We start from the raw sequence: 22,808 nt of genomic DNA, 5'->3' as shown, positions 1-22,808 counted from the left end.
ACGTTAATGCAAACCTGAATCCATTCAGACTCCAACCAGGCACCCCATAGTAAACCAGGTCAAGCTGGAGTAATTCTGCCTGACCAGACATGAATGAGTCAGTTTGTTTGTGTGTGTGTGTGTGTGTGTGTGTGTGTGTGTGTGTGTGTGTGTGTGTGTGTGAAAGAGAGAGAGAGAGAGAGATGGAGAGAGAAAGAGACAGAGATAGAGAGAGAGAGAGAGATCATTCATCTTAATTTACTTTATGGGTGTGTTTGTGTCTGTGTGCAGAATGTTTGTGTACATCTGGGTGTGTGTGTGCATGTGTATAAATGTAACCATAAGCATAAATGTGAGTCTGTGTGGGTTGAAGAGTGCAGAGGGAGTCTCTCTCTCTCTCTCTCTCTCTCTCTCTCCTGTTAGGGGGGACTCACTGACACGCTCTGTGGCCCAGCTGAGGCCTCTGATGACGGTGGAGAAATCACAGAGGCAGGGCTACACTTCCTGTTGACATTAAATGCCACAGCAGCAGCTGGGAGTGAGCAAGCAGCAGCTTGACTAGAGCAGAAAAACAGTCTAGCTGTCTAGAAAGCCATATTTGCCATTTCTGTGGCTGATGAGCCATCTGTGACGGTGTAGGTGTGAAATGAAAATGTATCTGACTCCAAGAATACAACCGTAATGTTCAAGTGGACACAATATGTAAACAGGAAGCGTTAAACCTGCCATTTTTTTAGTTATGTTATTCACTAGTTCTTTGTAGATCAGTCAGCAGATTTGGCCTTTCAATTGGCCATCTATGTCTCTTAGGCTTTTGACACACCATGATTGGTTCAATTTCATTGACCTTATGTCAGGTGGCTGTGATGTTCTCACCTCTATTCCGTTACTTCAGACACAGTGATGTGCCCATTGATTTCAGTGAATCAGTGTGGGCCCCGTGTCACAGAAAGTATTTATTGAGGTGTTTTGGCCTCATCATAAGGGTCACTGCCTGTGTTAAGAGAGTCACCGGCTCAGAAGTATTGTAGCTTGACTTTGACCAGCTCTGAGAGTGGCCAGGGGAGAGGTCACACACAGACATTTTAATCAACTTCAGACATGCTCATTTAATTAAGGTGATGTAATTGGCCCCGTACACTAGAAATGATTTCTTTTTGGAATTAAGAAGAACCAGCGAAAGAATTAGAGGGGCAGAGATAGGGAGTAAGGTAGAGAGCTGAAATGAAAGAATAGAATAGGATAGAAGAAAATAAAAATTATACTGATGCCATAGAGATAGAGAGAGAGAAAGAGAGAGAGAGGGGACTGCTATGGTTATGCGAGTGTATGCCAAGCCACTCTCATCAGAGATCAGACTTTGATGGGGCAGCAATTGATTTCCCATCCCATTAGAGGAAGTCAAATAAAGTTGTGGGTCTCTTGGGTGGTGGATGAGCGTCACATTGACAGTCTGATTGAGGGATGGGGGACTGGGTCAGAGAGAGTGAAATAGAGGAAGAGGGAAAGGGAGAGAAAGCGAGAAGCAGAGAGAGAGAGAGAGGAGTGGTTCACAGTAAGAGGTAATGGCACAGAGAGATAGGAGGATCTATCGATTTCCTCATACCTACTTGCAGAGGGTTTGGGTGCAGATGAAAATCTTCCACTCTGGTTTGAGAGAAAATCCATTGCAGTTATGCACACAGATGCACTTCTCTGTTCACAAAAGACCTCTGAAGGCATCACAGACCAAGGTCTAGCTCTAACACACCCTCCAATACTAAGAAAGCAGGGGTATATGAGGCATTGAAAACAGTGGGGATTAATGCACATTTGGAGTGTAATTTCAATTAGCTCTGCGGTGTGGATTAGGGTGTGGTACTAGGGTGAGAATAAGAGAGTGTGCATTTAGAAGTGATATACTGCATAGAGAGGAAGTGCACTTGAACTGTGGGTATAATTTAGGGTCTCGTGGAGATGCTCCCTACTGCTGGTTTCCTGGAAGGTAGAAAAGGTAAATAGATAAAATGGGAAAGAGAGGGCGGGTTCACAGTGGACCGTTGAGACAAAGGAGCAAAATATGCCGCAAACCGAGACTGAAATGAGACATAATTTTCACCGGCGGAGATTAACAGTCTGCCACAGTCTGCCAGCGATTTGGGGGATGTGGAACGATGGGAAAACAGCGCGTGGGAAGAGACGAGAGTCGCGGGGATGTTGGGGGTTGGAGACCAAAAAAGGGATCGTCAGGATTGGCAGGGCCCCGAGGTGGTCTTGTTGCCAGGGAACACTGTGTGTTTTGTTGCTAGGCAACACCGTTTAAGTCAGAGAAGGGGGGGGGGGGTACGCGGGGAGAGAGCGAGAGAAAGATTGCTGCAGCGGTACTATCCGCTATCAGCACAGAGTTGGCGAGCTGAACCAGAGGAGGCAGTTTCCATGGTAACCATTTATACGAGGTATGGAAGAATGAAAGTGATAGAGCAATGGAGGGGGAGGATAGGAAGAGAAGAGAAAGACAGAGAGTGAGAGAAGGAGAAAGGTTGGGAGGAAGTGAAGGGGGAAAGGTAGACAAGGGAGCTGAACCATGAAGTTGCCCATCCTCTTTTTATTACATTCACTCCCAATTGTTTAATATCTATAATCACTTACCCAGAAGCACTCTGGTTTAAGACTGCAGTCAAGGTTCATATGCAGGTGTTTTTCATTCACACACACACACACACACAAACACACACACACACACACACACACACACACACACACAAACACACACACACACACTCGCCTGTCCCATGGGACATACAGCACAGGAATTGTAGGTCACTGAGTGGCACAGGTTTATATAAAGAAAGAAAAGTCAGAATGTAGGACTCGAAATGGGGCTGGCAACACTTAGGGAAAACCTACAGACAGGAGGCTACCATGGTAACCTGGATACCCTCACCTCCATCACCGAGCATCCGCAGAGCGGAGCAGCTTGTGCTGCTGATATGTGTGTATGCAAGTGTCTTTATGTGAACAAGGGCAGTATGTACTTTTCACAGAGCAGTGTAGCAATACATTCGTATGTTGTTGTAAAGAATGATCAAAAAGACTCTAAACAACAGAGATAGAGAGAGAGATAATTGCAATAATTGAATAGTTCATTGAACCACAAAACATGGCCAATATTTGAATTGTGCATAGCTATCCTTCCACATTTTGCACATATGTTAGTGTGCTTTAAATCTTTAGATTCATCTGATCAGTGCATTTTCCACACTGTTTACTGTATATATCCTACACAATGCATAAATATGCTTAATCTATGCAGAAATACTAATACACATTACACTATAAATGACTGAACAAAGGAATAAATGTATGAATAAAAGTAGTGAAACCTTCCCCATAAAACCTCTCTCTCCTCTTGGGTCAGTGGTGGAGGGAGCTGATGTGAGTGTGAGTTTGTAGCTGGCGCTGGACTCTGGGTCATTTACCCCTGTCTCATCTGGCCCTCCCAGTGGTGACCCAGAGTGGAGAGGAAGTCTTCACAGCTGACTTAATCCCACACGCAACTTCCAGCACAGCGCATATACTTACATGCACACACAGGCGCAAAATTACACATATTCATATTCATGTGTTTACACACACACACACACACACACACACACACACACACCCCTGCCTAAGAATGCCTCCGGAGGTCCATTCATCTGAAGCTGCTATGAAAACTCCTTCCCTTGCAAATCACATTTAACTTTATCATGCAATACAAATGTAACCCTTGCCAACTGTCTCTCTCTCACTCTGTCTCTCTCTCTCTCTCTCTCTCTCTGTCTTTGCCTCCCTCAATCTCTTCCTCTCACTCTCTCCTTCTCTCTCTCCCTCACTCTCCCTCTCTCTCACTAGCTCAGAAAGCTCTGCCATTATCATAATCACTGCGGGGAAGTGGGAAATGAAGTGAGGAATGACTAAAGTCGGGCACACATGGGTCTCCTCTGCGACACTCCATCGCCTGGGACACTGTTTTCATTTTGTCCCAGCACAGACTAGACCTTATTGCTTTATGCCACAATATCTGACCTTTCCAGTCAAATTAGATCCAGCCAGCCCCGGGGATTGTGCAAAGTGCCTCTTTGTGCGTGCAAAGTGTGTGCGAAGTGCCTCTGTGTGTATATGGGCATCTGTGTGTGTGTGTGTGTGTATGTGTGTGTGTGTGGCTCTAGCTGTGGCTGCCTGTTCCAGTAAAAGCTTTCCTTTGCAACCAAGGGGTCACAAGAGTTAAATGCAACCAAGGGGTCAAAAGAGTTCATACACAACAAACTGATGTGAGAATTATGAGGACAGTCATCAGGATCAGGCCTCTCTCTCTCTCTCTCACACACAACGGCGGCCCGCCAAATCTCGTAAAGAATCATAAAACATTACCTTGTCAGTATAGCTCTTTGGAGATAGTTTTTACCTGTTGTTAACCCTTTACCTCCACAACAAAAGCATTTTCGTTGTGTACAGAGGAGATAAGTCACGAGAAGTTTGCTATTTACAACAGCAGAGTAAAATATAAATATATTGCGACTCTAGAGGGAGCTCTACAGTCGCCAAAAATACCTTAACACTAGAGGAAAGTGAGACAGTTGACAATTTATTGAACTATATTATTTTTTAGTTACACACACACATATATATATATATATATATATATAGGCACATACACAAACAGATGACTGCCCAATTGTTAGTTGGGCTAATTTCCAACCCAAAAGTACCATCATAAACATTTCTGTAGGACATTGTAAAACTAACAGGACTTGGCATATTTTGGGTGAACTGCCCAAGGCTACATGACCATTCTCGGAAACAATGGCATTCTTATAAGATGCAAATGAGTGCCACGGCAACTTTTTAATGACCAAACATCTTCAAAACATCTGGGTCAATAAGCACCAGTGGTGTTAAATAGAAACCGTTCTAATCAGATGGAATCATTATTTATTTATTTATACTCATAATCAGTAGGGTTTTTGTAGGTTTTGATGGCCAAAGTTTGTCCAGTGTCTGGACCATGTTTCATACTGTTCCCAACTAAAACTCTAAGCACTCTTTTAAACTAGTTTGACGTGCTTGCCAGCAGAACCACTTTGGAGATAATGCTGGCTGGCAGGAAATAATCTCACTCACAAGAAAATCCATGCATGCAACCGTTGCTAGTCTCGTACCCCCCCCCACCTCCACCACAGTAGAACAAGCAGGGTTGTTCACAGTCCCTTTTAGGTAGTGAACATGTGAAAGCCAGCTAGCAGTATTAACCTACAGACAGGGAGAAAAAAAAACACACAAACAGAATATTTTCACAGGACCAGAGTTGGATCTAAATAAAACACTGGGCGGAAAGTAGGTCAAAGCAGAGAAACAGGCAAACTGGTGGGAGTTCAGAGAAGTGTCTCTGTGTCTCTGTAGAGAACAAAGTACACAAGATTGTTCTCTTCTCTCTCTCTCTCTCTCTCTCTCCCTCTCTCTCTCTCCCTCTCTCTGTCTCTCTCGCTGTTCCACTCTCACTCTGTCTTTCGTTCTCTCCCTCCCTTTTTCTTTCTGTCCCCCCTTCAGAAACGTCAATGAATGCTTTCGACACAGAGGCAGGACCCCCGCTGTGTGAATATAAAAGGCTTCATCAGGACAATGAGGTTCATGGATGACTTTTACTGTCCCAGTCAACGTTTGCAACATTCCTAATTTAGGGCAACCTCCACTGCCCCACTCCCCTCCAAAAATATACAAATAAAAAAGAGAGAAGGAAAACAGCAGGTTGTGCCTTTTCTGGTGTGACCTCGTTTGTTCCCAGAAGTCTTGCTGTGTCTAACTCAAGCCCTTCTCCCTCCAGCTCTCACTCTTTGTGTGTGTGTGTGTGTGTCTGTGTGTGTGTGTGAGAGAGAGAGAGAGAGAGAAGCCTCCAGCTCCTGTGGAGGTTGATCTTGGTGCTTTGCAGCTGTCTCCACAGATGGACACTGGTTATGGGAGATGAAGCAGATGATGAGAAAAAAATAGCTGGAGATAAATATCTATACATCCCTCCATATGTTGTATGTATATGTTGTGTGAAAAGTGATGTTCATTTGGCTTTTTAGTAACAAGATATCTCTCTGTGTTTCCCCATTCTCTCATTTCTCTATCTCCTTCTCTCTTCTCCTCACCTTCATCTTTGCTGTGATTCTCATTCCCCTCCTCTCCCCTGCCCTCCTCTCCATCTATCATTCTCTTTCTCTCTCTCTCTCTCCCTCTTTCTATTTTTCTCTCCCTCTCTCTCTCCCTCTCTCTCTCTTTCCCTCTCTCTCCCTCTCCCTCTTTCTATCTTTCTCTCCCTCTCTCTCCCTCCCTCCCTCTCTCTCTCTCTCTCTCTCTCTCTGTCAGATGGGGATGGAGGCGAGGTGTCTCCCCCTGTTGGTGCCGGGATCGACAGTAACAGCTGGCACTTCCGCTATGGCTCTGGCCCCGGCTACATCCCTCCTCAGGCCCTGAAGCCGGGAGAGCTGCCCCCGGAGGCCTTCATCATCCCCGGCTCCCCCGCCATCATCTCCATCCGCCAGGACGCGGGCACCGGCGACGACAAGGGCGACTTCATCACATTCGGCAAGAAGGAGGAGTCCAAGAAGAAGAAAAAGAAGAAGAAGGAGAAGAAGGACAAGAAAGACAAAGGGAAGGATGACGGAGAAGAGTAGATGAGAGCAAAATGGGGCAACGCCAAAAAAAAACGACATGAAAAAAATAATAAAAAACACGAGACACCAACTTGAGCCCTAAAAAGAGACAGAGAGTCAACCAAATATGTATTTAAACTTTTACAGAGAGGAGAGCTCGCCAAGAGGAAGGCCTCCCAAAGGGATGACGATTCGCTCTTCAAGTCTGATGAGAAAAGACACTCTCTCTGTACCCCTTCCTTTTCAATAAACCAACATGAACCGATCCACAGACAGCCTAAAATTAGCCCCATAAGAAGTTGCTACTTGCTTATCTGAATACAGAGCTGAATTTGCTTGATGCAATTCTGATCAGATTGTCCAATGGAGATGACTGAATTTCATGTACCAAGCCATTCTGATTGTCGGTGCCCATTCGAGCCCGTGTTATATTCAAGAAACCAGATTTCGTTGTTTGAAAAACAATGCAGAAACAGTGATGAGGTGACGTGCTACAAATTTGCTCTCACCATAAATATGAACCCTCCTTTCTTAGCACAGCCCATGTTGGCATCACTGTCTTACTCTACTCTAACCATTTTCCTGTCCAATAATTGAAGGGGATGTAGACTGATACATCTCAAAGAGACTGAAGGATGTCCACACAGACATACAATGGATGAATCCATGTGGAATCACCACTTTTCTGTCCTATAATATAATAATGGTACGGAAATAAGAACACGTTGCCAGACTGGACACACTAGTGTGTGTGTGTACTATTCAAAAAGAACTGTGAGATTGTAGCACCTAGTTGGGGTTCCAGTGAATTTTAGGGGGGAACTGGTCTGGTCTGGTCTGTTCTGTTCTCTGTGTTCTCAGAGATGGTGCCACAGGCCGGCCTCTGCCCCAGGGGCCGCTATGTGTGGAGTACAGCCACAGCTCTGTCCATAGGGAGAACACAGCAAGACAGCATGGGGTTTCTGAGTATACTGTAGGCTGCAAGAAGGCCCACCTGTAATTGTACCCCCACATGCATATGAGAATAACATGCGCAAACAAATGCATACACATAAACACATATGCACGTATACACACACACACACACAAACACACAGTCAGATGTAATTGAAGATCAAAACCTAATATGAACATTCACTAGACCTCGAAAAGACCTGTACACACACAGGCATTTCCACAGTCACACACACACACACACACACACACACACACACACATATTGGAGTATCAGGGTTGAGGAACACACATTCACACCAACACACCTCAAACTCTTGATACTGTACAACTGTACACCCGCCACAGTGCAGAGGCACAAAGGCCTCTTCCGCAAGTCTGTAATATATGGCAGGAATGTCGCTTGTCGCTTCCTCTCCTCCCCGCGCCGCTCCACTCCGCTCCACCCAAACCCCCACCCTCCCGTTCTGAATGTTCGATAGTTGTTCTTAAGGCTCCGTCCCTTCACCCTGCCGCCTGTCGTTTGCCTTCTTCAGCGCTTGTAAGATATCGCTCGCTGTCAGCCTCTCCTCTTTCCTCTCTCTCTCTCTCTATCTCTCTCTATCTCTCTCTCTGGTTCTTTCCTCTGATAGACACATTCAGGGAACCTCTCAAAGAATCACCTCGCCGTGCCGGTGCTCCTCTGGTCTTCTCTTGAGACAATGAAAGAGGCAAAAACATCAACAACAACAATAACAAAGCAAAACAAAACAAAAAAAAAGATTACAAACAAAGCAGTAATCAATCCTAGCATGTCTAGTATAGTGATGACTATGATGTGGGTGCACTATCTGTCACTCACTCACAGGAACCCTCAGCACTGTTATGGGAAAGTCTCAAAGATCTCCTCCTTTGAGCTCCTCGAATCTCTATCAGGGGACAAAAGCACACTCCCTCCAAGCCACACCGGGCCCTTCCTACCTTGCCCAGCCAAAGCACTGTAACTCCCCTGGGATCAATATGCTATGCATAGACTATCAAAGGCATCCCGGTATAAAACCGTGAGCTCCATGCAATCAATCCAAGGTATCGGTCTGTCAGACTACATGGAGAAAGATGGAGGGATGTGCAGTAGAGGGGTGGGGAAAAAGGGATGATTAGGGTGGATAAGGAGAGGATGTTATGAGAGGGCAGTTTACAGATCCTCAGGCTCCTCAGTAAGAACAGTGTGGGAGTGAGAGATCTTGAGAGTGAGGTCTTATGTGTGAGAGTTTCTATCAGGTTCTTGTTTTTCCTAACCCCCTCGTCCGGCCCACTCCCCTCACCTCTCTCGTCTGTGTTTTCAACTCAGCTCTCACCAATCAGTAGAGGTACGGGAGTGATGTAAGTGCTGCTATGACTGCATCCTCACCACATGCTCACACACACACACACACACATGCAAATCTACATACCCATCTACATGCACACATATGAGCACATACACACATACACACAAACACACATGCGTACACACACATGCACACGGTCATTCCGCAACTCTTTCCAGATGTGGTTGTGTGCCGTCAGATCACTAAGTGGCTGTTTGCATGTTATAAGCAGATGAAACAAAAACTATATATAGATATATATAGATAGATATGTTTTTCATCATTATTTTCAAGCATTAAATGACAATATTGGGGGATGGGTAACGTCTCCTACTGAAATGTGTATATATATTTAAAAAGCATATTATCCACTTCAACTGCAGGCGCATACACAGTCCGACGCACATGCTCGCATGCACATGCACATACGCGCGTGTGCACGCAAGCACACATCCTCACCCAAACACACACACATACCAATATTCTAACATTCAATACACTGAGGTCATGTTGGTTTCATCCCTTTGACGTGAACTTAATCTAACCTTCTAGATATATGTAATGATGTAGTGTAATGCTCCAAAACCATTTTATTTGACATTTTCTTTTCTTTTGAGAATTAAATAGGTCTATCCTTTCGTTTCGTGTTAAGCTTTAAAATCATGATCAACCAAACACTGTAACGTGAAACTGATTCATATATACACCTATGATATATGTCCCTTCCCCCCTTTGAAACAAAATACAAAAAAATGCAGTAAAAAAAAGAATCAAAAGAGAAAAATCACAAAAAAAACAGTTTAAATATTCTGCTTGTGTGTAGTGAATGTTCATCGGTTGACTAGTGCCTAGATGGCACAAAGCTGTTGAATCTGACAGTGCAGACATGTCAAATAACCTTTTGTACACCGGATCATCAGTGTAATGGTGAAATAGTGTTCCTTTTTTTATTATTTTATGAATACTGGTAACGTGTTTTGTTTATAAATCACAAATAAATTTTCTTTCATAAATATCTGAAGCAGCAGAGTTTGAGTGGTGATTTGCTTCTCATCTGTGTGTTGACTCCCTCTCTCATCTCTAATGGTAATTCCTTCTTTTCATCATTGTGATCTGTCACCGACCTGCTCTCAAATGACTCAGCAATCCTGAACTCAAATAAATGTTATGAAGAATAACCCTATCAGCACAGCATCGACAACTAATAGAGACATCAACAAACTGATTACATGTGGATAATTGTGTAGGGGAGACAAATAGATGGGCGTCTTTCAACACCAAGTAATTCAACTGAGGGAATTATATCATACGCACTGATGTTGGTTTTTATTTCTTCAGTGATGGGCAATATGTGCCATTATGAAAAATACATTTTTATGATAAGCCAATTTGAGGTCCCAGCGATGAAAATAAGAAACCTAACCCATGCATGAAGTTTTCTGTCTCTATAAAACCATCAGAGAATCAAAAGTACTCATTTAGTAGTAGCAGCCCTGAGGGGCCTGGCTGGATGGAAATCAAACCGAGACGCTTCTGTCTGGAAATAAACTCATACATGAATTTGTGCTTAGAGGAGTGGACCAAAGAGTAAGCTCTCGGAAACTGAGTGTACACTTGCGGCACAATCCATATTTACACATATGAAAGAACGTCATTTTTTTTGGTACCAGCAAGTGATGTTTAGCACTTTTAAAAGTCAGATCCCAAAGCCTATTGATTCAAATGGCTGTGTGTGTGTGTAATCTGTAAGCTCCAATATGGTGGGAGTGTAGCCTTCAACGGGTGAAATCTGAAATCTGTCACTTAATTCCTTGATTGAGTGCTCATTTCGGTGCCTTGCTGTGGGCCCTCCAAGAGGCAGAAGTCCATTATTACAAGGTCATTGAGAGGTTGCACGCCAGACTGTCTAAATGCTCATATTTACATTATACATTATTTGCAATAAAGTATTCATCCTGAGAACTGAAATAAACCACGAGCCACCTCTGTGCATGCGGATGCTGCTACGTTCAAATGTCATCAGGGATCTTGCAACTGCTGAACTCTATTCATTTCTGCTGGCATCACCGCGTCTCATATCAGCACAACAAAACTGACATCAGTGTCTATCAGCCGACCTGAGCCCCAACAGCACACTCTTCATGTCAGGCTTTGTTTGCATGCCAGAACTCACTGACATCACACCGCGTCCACTGTAGGCCGTCTGGTACTACTTTTCACTAATGACCACCTTTTTCGCAGTTAGGCATGCAACATGTTCAAAACATCGCACTATTTTCCCAACACTCTCAGGAATATAACGCCGAAATCACGTTGCCCCCGCGAGACTACTGAGACGGTTCAAAACAAAAATGTACACTACATCTTGGTTGTGGTATTGTAGTAGAACAGGGCAAATGAAATTCAAAGACCTTATTGCAACATTAAATGGAAATGTCTAACATAGTGATAATCCTCGAGACACAAAATTGGTGAGTTATGAATTATTAGTGAGTTTAGAGTAGACCACCTGAGAAAATATGCATTGATCGAACATCTGTCATCATTCAATGGCCTTTTAGTTGCCTAGTTAGGTAGGTAGGTAGGTTAGTGTTAATATTTGAGCTACTGGTGTGCGGACATTTCTGTCATTATTGCTGTGACTTGCTTTGGTCCAGCACCCTAAGTTTAGTAGCCTATACTTGGATGTGCGTGCCTGAAGACGTTTAATTCAGGTGTTAGTAATGACAATGTTCTGATTCTGCTAAACTGAACAGAGACTTTATTAACGTAGGCCTAATCTAGTAACACCTGTGCTTGTCCTACTATTTCATGTCAAAATGGGTGCTGTAAAAAAAGGTCTATTAAGTTGGCAACCACAGACACACAATCCACATGGCATCATCACCACCACCACCATTACGTTACATAGCCCTTCAACAACGTACATGTAGAGTGTAGTTAGCTCAAGTTAAATATCCACCCATATCGTCTCAGAGGCCATGCTAACAGCTAATAGTCTGGTTGACCCAAATGGTACATTGTTGATTCAGGTTGATTTAAACCGACAGGGATGCCATTTCCAGTTTTATTTTTTCAGTGATGCAATTATGCATCATGAAAAAAGCTAAGTTAATATCCCTGGAATGAAAATAAGGAAGCCAACCCATCCATTAAGTTTTCCATCTCCAGTCATTTTGACCTGCTTCAATACAAATGAAAGGTCAAATACACTTGTCTGAAATCAGTAGCAGCTGGTGCAGATGAAACAAAGTAGGCCCACTTGATGTTGTCAACTGCTGGTCGGTATGAGACGGCACAACTTTTAATGCCAATATTGTGCCAAAATCTAGCTCTCTTTGAGAAGGGGGTTTGAAAGCATTTCCATTAAAACTTTCCATTAAAACTTTATATGTGATCATTCTTCTTTATATACGTAGTGGCATCTTGTCTTGGTATTAGGCCTACTGTAGCAATTAACCAATATGTTCAGATAATATTATACACTATTCAACATACAGTGATGTATTTCAAAGACTTCACCTGTAAAGTCCACTTGATGCATATTGTGTTGGTTCTTGTTGCTTTTAGTTAGAGCCTGGCATGTAGCTCTGGGGGGTTGTGGTTCTGCTCTGATATCATGTTACATTGTTTTGGTGAATCCAGTTAATTCAGACTGATGCTGAGGTTTTTTTTCTTTCCTCATATTATACTGAAGTCTTCCTGTATATCTTTGTGAATTTTCTTTCCTTCCCACAGAAGCTTCAGTATGAAATGGATGCTCAATCAGTAATAACACAGCAGCTAGTGGAATGCATCCAGGTAGGAAAAGCACTTTATTTCAATAATTATTTAGGAGGGTCTATATCACAATAAACACACACACACACACACACACACACACACACACACACACACACACACACACACACACACACAGAGTAAAATATACAAATACAAAAATACAAAGCCTTCCACAATGTCCAATGTATAACATACAGACATGTTCACCAATGGTTCCACAGTCTGGAAGAAAATCTGACAGAACTGCGTACAGGGTTAGCCAAAACAACGATTAAGCCGTTTTCTGACTCAGATACCCTATCCATAAGTCTATACATGAGGTTACGTAAAACTGACAAACACATGGCTTGCACTGGAGCTTCTTGGAGCTCTCAGCCGCAGCCTCATGCTGCCTTGTTTATAACCGCACCACAGGTAGGCAGTATACAAAGGTGTACAATACGCTCTAAAGAGTGAGATCTTCACAGATACAGAGCACATGCTAAACGTACGACACAGCATGCTCGCTTGAGCATACAGCTTCCGACACTGCCTATAGATATCCTTGTCATCAAACAGGTAATTTGCGATAATATGGCCCAAATATGTCATCTCACTGCATACACTAAGTGCAGTGCCAAACAGAAGTCCGGGAAGGTTGAGTCTGAGTGTCTGTCTTCTCAACTTCTGATAATCATGATCTTCTTCTTTTTAGCATTGTATTTTATATCAAACTCAGCACCATACTGTGTGCATTTATCTCAGAAGCTGTTGGAGACCAGCACTATAGGCTAAAAATGACCAAATCATTCATATACATATTATACATGTATGTGTATGTATATTTACATTTCACTACAGTATTTTGTGATTTATCATTATAGGGCAATAGTGTAAATGTGAGCATCCCGCACTTTCTGTCCATGCTTTACTATTAATCAGTGGGAGGGGTAGGCAGGGGGTCAGGCCGGTAGGAAGCAAGGTGTTGGCAAGAGGTTGGTAAGGCATGGAGGCATAGAGGTTCACCAACATGGCATTAATTGCAGGCAAGAGTTGCTTTACTTAGAAAAGCACTGACACACATGTTCACAACAAACTCACAGACAGCATCAGTGTATGTTCAGATCTCTTGGAGAGATGGGTTTGGGGGACCATGCCCTATGTGCTACCCATCTTCAAATTTGTCTTTACACATAAGCTTTATAATGTTACAAATCACCTTCAATGATTTTAGTGACTTCAGACTGTGGGCTAAAGGTTATAACTGTTTGCTCAATAGTTGGCATACCATTTTGTAAGTATATGGTAAAGCAGCACCAAAGAGTTTTTTGTACCTTAATATAATGTTTCCAAAAACGTTTCAGTGGTTCATCAACACGTAACAGGGTGAACGGCACTTCTGCATTCGCTTATTGGCCCTCTATTGGCTATAACCGCACTATGTAAGTTTGCCAGATCGGGTAGCGGATCTGTAGTTCGATAGAATGAGTAATAAGAAACTACAAATTTTACTTGCTTCTGATGTCGCAATACATCATACTTTCATTAAATCATGCAACATACTGTACCGTGTCTGTGGACATCGTTATTTGCAAAGCCCATGCTGGATAAACAAATAGCATGCGTGCGACAGAGGAAAAGAGCTTTAGTGTTGCTTTAAATTAAATTTAATTTTTAATGAGTAAAAAAAGCTAATTTCCTATTTCTTTCATTATGGTATTCCTGCCAAGTAAAAATGTGGAGTGCAGTGCTCATATCAGACACACATGACCAGGTATTAGAATAATATAATGGTGTTTCACATTTTAAGTTTAAGCTTTAAGAAACCTAAGTGACATTCATAATGTGGTGGAGGACACACTGCTGTTACATGGTACATCACTGCAGCATTACAGCATCATTTCGCAACCTAGAGCATTCAGATTCAGAAACACAGTGCCATCTAGCCACCAGAAAGCAGAATTACACTGTGCACATGTGCAGCTCCTAAATGTAGATTCCTGAATGGTGTAGTGCATTCATTCATACATATACATGTCTGTAAGGGAATACATATTAATTGTAAACACAATGAAACATACATGATCTGTGATTTATTACATAGTGTGATCATTTAGCAGGATCTGTAAAATGTTTCTCATTTTGACCTTCTTAACACAGTTTTGTCAGGCTTTTTGTTAGTCCTGCATTGTTTCTATTTGTAATGTGTTGAGAAGACATCGTATCTTGGATGAAATACATTTTCTTGGAGAAAATTAATCCATGGTGATGTGGTTGTTATGTCTTCACGTGTGGAGTAGGGTGTTGGTTGTGCATGATAGAGGAATAGACTGGTACATTCATTTCCGCTGTTGTCTTCCCACCATTCATGGAGCTGAGTGATCTTGAAACAGTGAGAAGATGGATTATCCTCAGATGCCTGTGTCCCTGTTTAACACACACACACACACACACACACACACACACACACACACACACACACACACACACACACAGGGAGGAGGGAAGGAGAGACAAAAAAGCATGTTAATTCTGTATCTGCAACTGAAGTATTGCATCTGGAAGACTCTTTGAGATCCTTGGTTACATGCGAATGGTCAAGATAATTAACCATCAATAATTGATGGAGAGTAATACGTGCCCTTATTTACCTCCCTTATAAAGACGTTACTTTATTTTTTAATCAGCCTGGTGTGTGGATCCTTCCTTGACAGATTTGTTGGAGAAGAGACAGTAAACGCATCTTCATGATAATGAATCAGCAGTGGCGCCAACATACCGGAAGTAATTATTTGCTTAATGGTGGGTCCTCTATGGTGGCAAAAGTGTGATACCTTATTAGAACACCGCGACATTGTTCAAACGTGTGGTTTCAATTTCAGTGAGATCAGTGTCGAATCAAATAAAATAAATAATGCATTGTGTTGTGTTATTGTGAAATCAAGAAAGGCATGCGGCAACAGTCGGCTAAGAGTGAGCCTGTGGATTCTTTTATGTTTTTGTATAGCTCTGGTAGACCATAATACCATAAGCAAACTCATTTCTTCAAACCATTTCTTTTCAAATAAATTGTCCATATCACTGTCTTTTTTGAACCCACTGTATATCTATCTATAAAGCAAGAAGCGTCTGTGTGTCTGTGTGTGTGTTTGTGTGTCTGTGGCACGCATATCTCGCTGACCGTTTGTCAGACGGACCTACGATTTCGTATGTGGCTCGCGCGTGGCACAAAGGTGTGCACTCTCGATTTTGAAGATTTTTGAATGCATATTTCAAAATATGCTTATTGACGTAGGACGTTTATCGCTGCACTGCACTGTTTCCAAGAGGAACAGTTTCAGGGGAGCTCCACCCCATGAATCGTGCTGGATGGTTGGATGATGATGTACTGACAGTAGCTAGGTCCAGAGAACGGGCTCTGCTAGGTCTCACTTTAATGATAGTCAGTCGCAATTTAAACGGATTACTCAGGAACCGCTTGTGGGTTAAGATGCAAGATGATTATCATGTCTGACCTCAACAATAAAGACTCCCTGTATGCAGTTTGCTTGCATAAAATGATTACTTGCAACAACACGCCAACAACCACGGGTATGTAGTGACCACTCGAATAGCCCAGGCTACTTTGGACTTTCAAGAGACTAAAACGACAATTCCGACTGCAAGGTCCCATATTGAAACGAGCGATAGGCTAATGCCACATAGCTAACGTTAGACAAGTTGCAGACTGAGCGACGGCACTTATCACGCCATCAAACACGGGTATGTAATAGTGACCACTCAAAATAAAAGTATGTGCAAGCTTCGAATAGCATAAGGAAGTTATTCAGTAAGCTATACACATTTAGCCTTAACTCAAAACAGTTGTCATCATGTCATTCTGATCTGTAGAAATGTCACATGCAGCGATGCCTAAATTTATTAGAGGCCACATTAATTATAGGCTAATATATTATACTATTCAGTATTCATTATTAAATGCTTAGCTGGAATGATGTTTCCCTATCATCCTATTTTTAAAGCAGGCATACCTGTGGGCATGTAATTGAGCTACGGGTTTTCTTCAGGAATGGCATGTTTGAACGGGCACTGCACTAGTGTAAATAACAACCGATTCAGCGATCGCTGTATAAAACCGCAAAACGTCTCGTGCCAGTGTTTGCAGTTCCTCGTGTAAATCTGAGCGTGCCGCTGCTGCTGTCTAAAAAGCACTGCTGACGCAACTGCAACCACAGCTTTGCTATGCCACGTTTTATGCAGTCAAAAAAGCAGAGGATGATGGACACTTATGATTTTCATTTAAGTTGTTTTTTGTGCTTGATTTGTGTAACTGTATAAGTTCATAATGAGTTTAACCAGAGGAACTCGATGCTGTTTTGCAGTAGAACAGTTCATAGTGAGTAGGATATGGACTAAATCAGACCAAATTGCTGTAATAATGGGTGATGTGTCTAGATCGATCTGGAGAATATGCGTTCGTTTCCCCGTTCCTATGAGGAGGCGGATTGCTGTCCATGGTGCTGAAACACTTCCTACCGCCATAATGGTCTGTCAGACAAATCAAATCTTTACGATTTGTGTTTTTCCCACGTGGAAAGTCCTAGTGAACAAGTCCTTATATCTGAATCTTACTTTCACAAGCATAATCTGAAGATTTCCAGCTACACGTAGCATAATCCATTAATATGAAAAATCCTACCTCAAGGTGGCGACCTCTCACCGTTTTTGCTTTTGAAACTGAAACCCTCCCCTATTTTTTTTATGTAAATGAAGCTGAATATTCTGGAGCATTTCTCTGCACTGGTCTCACTTTAGTGTGTAATCGTCTCAGATTTTAATCCCGAAACCGTGTGTTATTTATTGTGCTTTAACAAGAGAACAATAGCAGATAAGCAGTTGTTTTGGCAGTATGGACGAGGCTGTATCTGGAGTGAACTGGCAATTATTGTCTTCTCTGTTTTGTTTCACATTGATCCAGCCAGGATATACAGATATCCGGTATGTTGTTCAAGACGAAACTAAGGAAAACCATGTAATTGGAAGCCTGAGCAAGGATCTAAACCTGGATTTGAACCGATTGAAAATTCGTAATGCACGAGTGGAATACCAGGGCGAACGAAGATATTGTGGAATTGATGTGAATACAGGGGATTTCATTGTTCTTGAGAGGATGGACCGAGAGTCTGTCTGTGGTGCAAACGCTCCTTGTATTTTATGTAATGTTCGTAATTTTATGTAATGTCATGTTTATTTTTTGTATTGGTTTGTCTAGTTAAATGTTTTCCCTATTTATTTACGCTATTTTGATAGTTTTCGTGTTATTCTTAGTCCTTTTTACTCCTAAGTCAGCTGATGTCGTTGACATTTGTCCATTGGGTGCTTGCTATGGCTAGCTTTTGCCCTAGCTGGGCATCGGACATCCTTCCATCTATCCGTGAGCGGTGCAGCACTTCACTGTCTGGTCGAGGGGATCTCTCGGGACAGCTGGACCTAGGCTACTCTGCGAAAGATCTGCCGTGGCCGCCGAGCTGTTGCTGACCTGCGAGCTGCCATGCCAACTGCAGACTAACTGGGCCTCTGACATCCTTCCATCCATCCGTGAACAGTGCACTTCACTGTCTGGTCGAGTGGATCTCTCGGGACAGCCGGACCTAGGCTCTACTCTGCGAAAGATCTACCGTGCCCGCCGGGCTGTTGCTGACCTGCGAGCTGCCTTGCCAACTGCAAACTAACGTTAACGGTGAAGAGCTGCATTCTCACGGAGCAACAAAGTCGCTGTTAAGTCCACCGAATTTCGGATCTACACGATCGTTCAGTACTTTGGACTGTGCTTCCATCATCTCCAGACTGCAGTCTAGCAGGCCTAGCTTCTAACGTTAACGTTATCTCCAGACTGCCAGTGAATTCACCAGGTTGGTCAGTTGCTAAAGAACTTTGTTGGCATTGCATCGGTTGTAAAGACAGCTCTGTGCGCAGTTTTCACGGATCATCATTGCCCTTTGACATTTTCAGCTGGTTTGGAAATTGGACTAATTTTAACATCACTTTTTCCCCTTTTAAAATATATATATATATATATATATATATATATTTTTATTTGTTTATTTGTTTAGTTGTCTGTCTTGTATGTTTTGGTGTCACGGGTACGCTGGCGACTACGCCGCTCCGTCCGGCATTTTTTGTATTTGTTATTTTTTAAATGTATTTGTCTTGTCTTGATGTCATGGGTACGCTGGCGACTACGCCGCTCCATCCGGCATCTTTTGTCTTGTTATGTGTCTTGTTTGTGGAGCGCTTTGGATTGCACTATGTGCATGTTAAATGCGCTTTAAAAATAAAACTGACTTGACTTGACTTGACTTTGCAGTTTGAATTTATTCAGGAGAATCCCCTTTAATTGCATAACATTGCGTTAGAAATACAAGACATCAATGACAATGCACCTAGTTTCCCTAAAGATTCCATTAAATTGGAAATTAGCGAGATTGCACCCACAGGGACTCGATTTCAAGTAGCTCGAGCACGGGATATAGACGTCGGTATAAATTCGGTGCAGAATTATGTACTCGGGCACAATGAATATTTTGTGTTGGATTTGAGGGCAGACAAAAAGAGGTATGTTGATATAGTGCTAAAAAAGAATCTTGATCGAGAACGAGAGGGGGAGTATTCCTTAGTGTTGACTGCTGTCGACGGAGGCAATCCTCCCAAGTCAGGCTCGGTTATGATTCAGGTTTTTGTTATAGACGTCAATGATAACTCCCCAGTTTTTTCACAACCTATATACAGGGTTGTAATGTCTGAAAACTCGGCGCCTGGAACCTCCGTAGTCAAAGTTAGTGCAAGTGAGATATTGGCGCAAACGGAAAGGTAACATATTATTTAAATCACGTGTCGGAAAGCACAGAAGGATTATTTGACATTGAACAAAATACCGGGGAGATTAGGGTCCTCGGCCTGCTGGACCACGAAAAGGCCGCCTCTTACGAGCTGGAAGTGCAAGCAGAAGATGGAGGCGGCCAAGCCGGACACTGTAAGGTATTAGTTGATATATCGGATGTAAACGACAATGCGCCAGTAATAATAATAAAATCACTCATGAATCCAGTCGCTGAGAATGCTCCTCCGGGGACAGAGATCGCAGTGATTAATGTTAAGGACCAAGACGCAGGGGAAAATAGCAGAGTTAGATGTTCCATCAACGGGAATAGTCCATTCAAACTGCAGTCGTCAATAAAGAATTACTTTACGTTGTCTACTATCGCTGTCCTAGATCGGGAGCATATTAATGAATATAATGTAACGGTGACAGCGACAGATCGAGGGTCACCACCACTTTCTTCAACTGCCGTTTTAACGTTTCAGATATCAGATATAAATGATAACCCTCCTGCATTTGCAGAGCAGTCCTACAGCGCATGTGTACATGAGAATAACAAGCCTGGGCCCACTTCCCCGAAAGCATCTTAAGCCTAAGAGCGTCGTAAAGTCCCTCTTACGAACGTCTTAAGATTTGCCGACTGTTTCCCGAAACCATCGTAGCTTAAGAGCGTCGTAAAAACACTCGTAGATCTACGAGTGCTCCAGAGTACTCGTTACCGGCTAAGAGCGTCTTAACAGTACTTCTCACTGAGGTCACCAACAGGACATACAGAGGAATTACAACTTAGAATACATAATCCAATTTACGTTCCCATTCTTTATTGTGTTTACCTGTGATGAATCAGATTTTAGCGTGCAAAATAGCCTACATTTAATGGTCATAATAATGTGATGAAAAGCGGACAAAAATGCATTCAAGTTATGAAACGAGACGTTGCCAGAATAGTTTGACATTATCTTTGCTAAGTGAATATTTTATTAGGCCTATGAGGTAAAAAGCAGAGAAAGCAACATGTGGTTTAGTCTGTAGCCTACTGCATCAAAATCTAAGCCTACACATTTCCTCTCTTTCTTACTCGACTTCTTTCTTATCTTCAAACGTGATACCGCGAAAAATTATTGCATGGTGCAACAATCTAATCTTAAATTAATTACAATTATGTATGTCTCTGTGTGGTACACAACCTAATTGGGATGCTTACATGCAGATGTCAAAGTGTTTCTATTGGTGTGAATTAATGTGTAGATCCGAAGTTTAAATGGTAGGCCTATAGCTGTGACGTGCAGTCACCTGACATCACCGTCAAATCAGAGGATTTTTCAGAACTATTAACGTGGACAGCTCCCCTTAAGAGCATCTTAAGAGCAGTGCACGCGCGTTCACGCTACGAGCATGTTCGGGAAACAGTCGGAAAAACCAAACGAACGATCGTAAGATGAATCGTAGAAAACCCTCTTAAGAGCGTGTCTCCGTCGTTATCGGGGAAGTGGGGCCTGGCTCCTCTGTCTGTTCTGTTATTGCGAGAGACCCAGACTGGAGACAGAATGGCACAGTGTTCTACTCTCTGTTGCCCAGTGAGGTCAATGGTGTTCCGGTCTCCTCATATGTATCCATTAATGGAGACACAGGGGTGATCCATGCTGTGAGGGCCTTTGACTATGAGCAGTTCAGAAGCTTCAAAGTTCAGGTTGTAGCCAGAGACAATGGTTCTCCTCCACTCAGCAGCAACGTGACATGTGAGTGTGTTCATAACAGATGAGAATGATAACTCTCCTCAGATATTATACCCTACTCCAGAAGGAAATTCCTTCATGACTGAGATGGTTCCTAAAGCTGCTCTTTCTGGCTCGCTGGTCTCCAAAGTGATCGCTGTTGATGCTGACTCTGGACAGAACGCGTGGCTGTCGTATCAGATCATGAAGTCGACTGATTTGGGACTTTTCACTATTGGTCTCCACAGTGGAGAGATCAGGGCTCAGAGGGACATTTCTGAATCTGACAGCATGAAGCAGAACCTTGTGATCTCAGTGAAAGATAACGGACAGCCCTCTCTCTCTACAACCTGTGCTGTATATTTACTCATCTCTGATAACTTGGCTGAAGTTCCTGAGCTGAAAGACATGTCTTATGAGGAGAGCAATTCTAAACTTACATCTTATCTGATCATTGCTCTGGTGTCCGTTTCCACCTTTTTTATAACGTTCATTATCTTTATTGTCGCTTTGAGGATTTGCCGAAGAAGAAAGCCCAGACTACTATTTGATGGAGCAGTCGCCATTCCAAGCGCATACTTGCCTCCAAATTACGCAGATACGGATGGAACTGGCACTCCCCGTAGCGCTTACAATTATGATGCCTATATGACGACAGGGTCACGTACGAGTGACTTCAAGTTTGTTACATCATACAATGACAACAAGCTGCGTTTGGACAGCACATTACCAAAACACAACATTGAATTTAGTGAAGATTCATCTCTGCTTAAAATTGAAACAAGTGAGGTAAGCGGAATTGATCTGATACCATTTATTTACTCCTTCAAATTCATATTTGTTTTTTCAGCTTTTTTTCAGACACTTAATGTGAACATAATGTAGTTCAACTTAACTGATTAGCTACTTTACTGTATGTTATTGATTCCTTTGTGAGTTCACATTGCTGATAGATTTTTTGAAGTCTGTTTCAGTGTGATCAAGCGATGTCTGTGGTCGGATTTTCAGTGACTAAATGTTTTGAAAAAGGCATAGCATTATCTGCTATTATGTCCATCCATGCTTGGTTCTATTTATTGTTTTAGTTTCTCTTTTTTTAAGATTTTGCATTTGATATGTGCCTTTCGTTGGATTAGAATTGTTAACTTAATGGATTGAAGTTAAAACGTTCCCATTTTAAAATAACAATATTGTGTATTTGGAATTAGTGAAATCCGGAAAACAATATTTGAGCATATGGTGGAATAATTTTAGAAAAGTGATCCTTTTATATAACAGGATATCCTTGGTGTTCATTGTCAGCGATTTTATCCAGTATTACTACGTGTACAGTATTTGTTGAAATCCACTAACATGGGTGAGTTCCTTTCTCTGTAGAAAAATTGCGCACATCTTAAGTGACTTGTTATTTTCTCTTCAACCACCACGTGTCGCTATAGGATAAGAATGGAAATATATGGTTTATTCTAGTAAATGAGAAGTACATCAACACCCATTCTGGCATTTCGCCTTG

At 42.4% G+C, this 22,808-nt stretch overlaps 1 protein-coding gene and 1 pseudogene across 3 annotated transcripts in view; both read left to right on the top strand.

The window, feature by feature from the left end:
• The window catches only part of LOC143112539 (protocadherin alpha-C2-like), a 47,309-nt gene extending 37,350 nt beyond the window's left edge, over positions 1 to 9,959 (top strand). For 2 of the 3 annotated variants that reach the window (XM_076274805.1, XM_076274804.1), the window contains exon 4: positions 6,349 to 9,959. In XM_076274805.1, the coding sequence (XP_076130920.1) occupies positions 6,349 to 6,656 (308 nt within the window). In that variant the 3' untranslated portion in view covers positions 6,657 to 9,959. Of the gene's footprint in view, positions 1 to 5,547; positions 5,655 to 6,348 lie in introns of those variants that run through there. The other variant, XM_076274806.1, reaches the window with a different exon arrangement.
• Positions 9,960 to 17,609: 7,650 nt separating this feature from the next.
• LOC143112687 (protocadherin gamma-A11-like) lies at positions 17,610 to 22,739 on the top strand (annotated as a pseudogene).
• Positions 22,740 to 22,808: the final 69 nt, after the last annotated feature.

The sequence above is a fragment of the Alosa pseudoharengus genome, unplaced genomic scaffold (genome assembly GCF_046254945.1).
Source record: "Alosa pseudoharengus isolate Yale_2024_CS ecotype anadromous, Long Island Sound unplaced genomic scaffold, YU_APseudo_1.1 YU_APseudo_1.1_scf_8, whole genome shotgun sequence".
In the NCBI taxonomy this organism is placed as follows: Eukaryota; Metazoa; Chordata; class Actinopteri; order Clupeiformes; family Clupeidae; genus Alosa; species Alosa pseudoharengus.
Note: the sequence above shows the minus strand (reverse complement) of the source record. Positions and strands in the feature narration are given on the sequence as shown.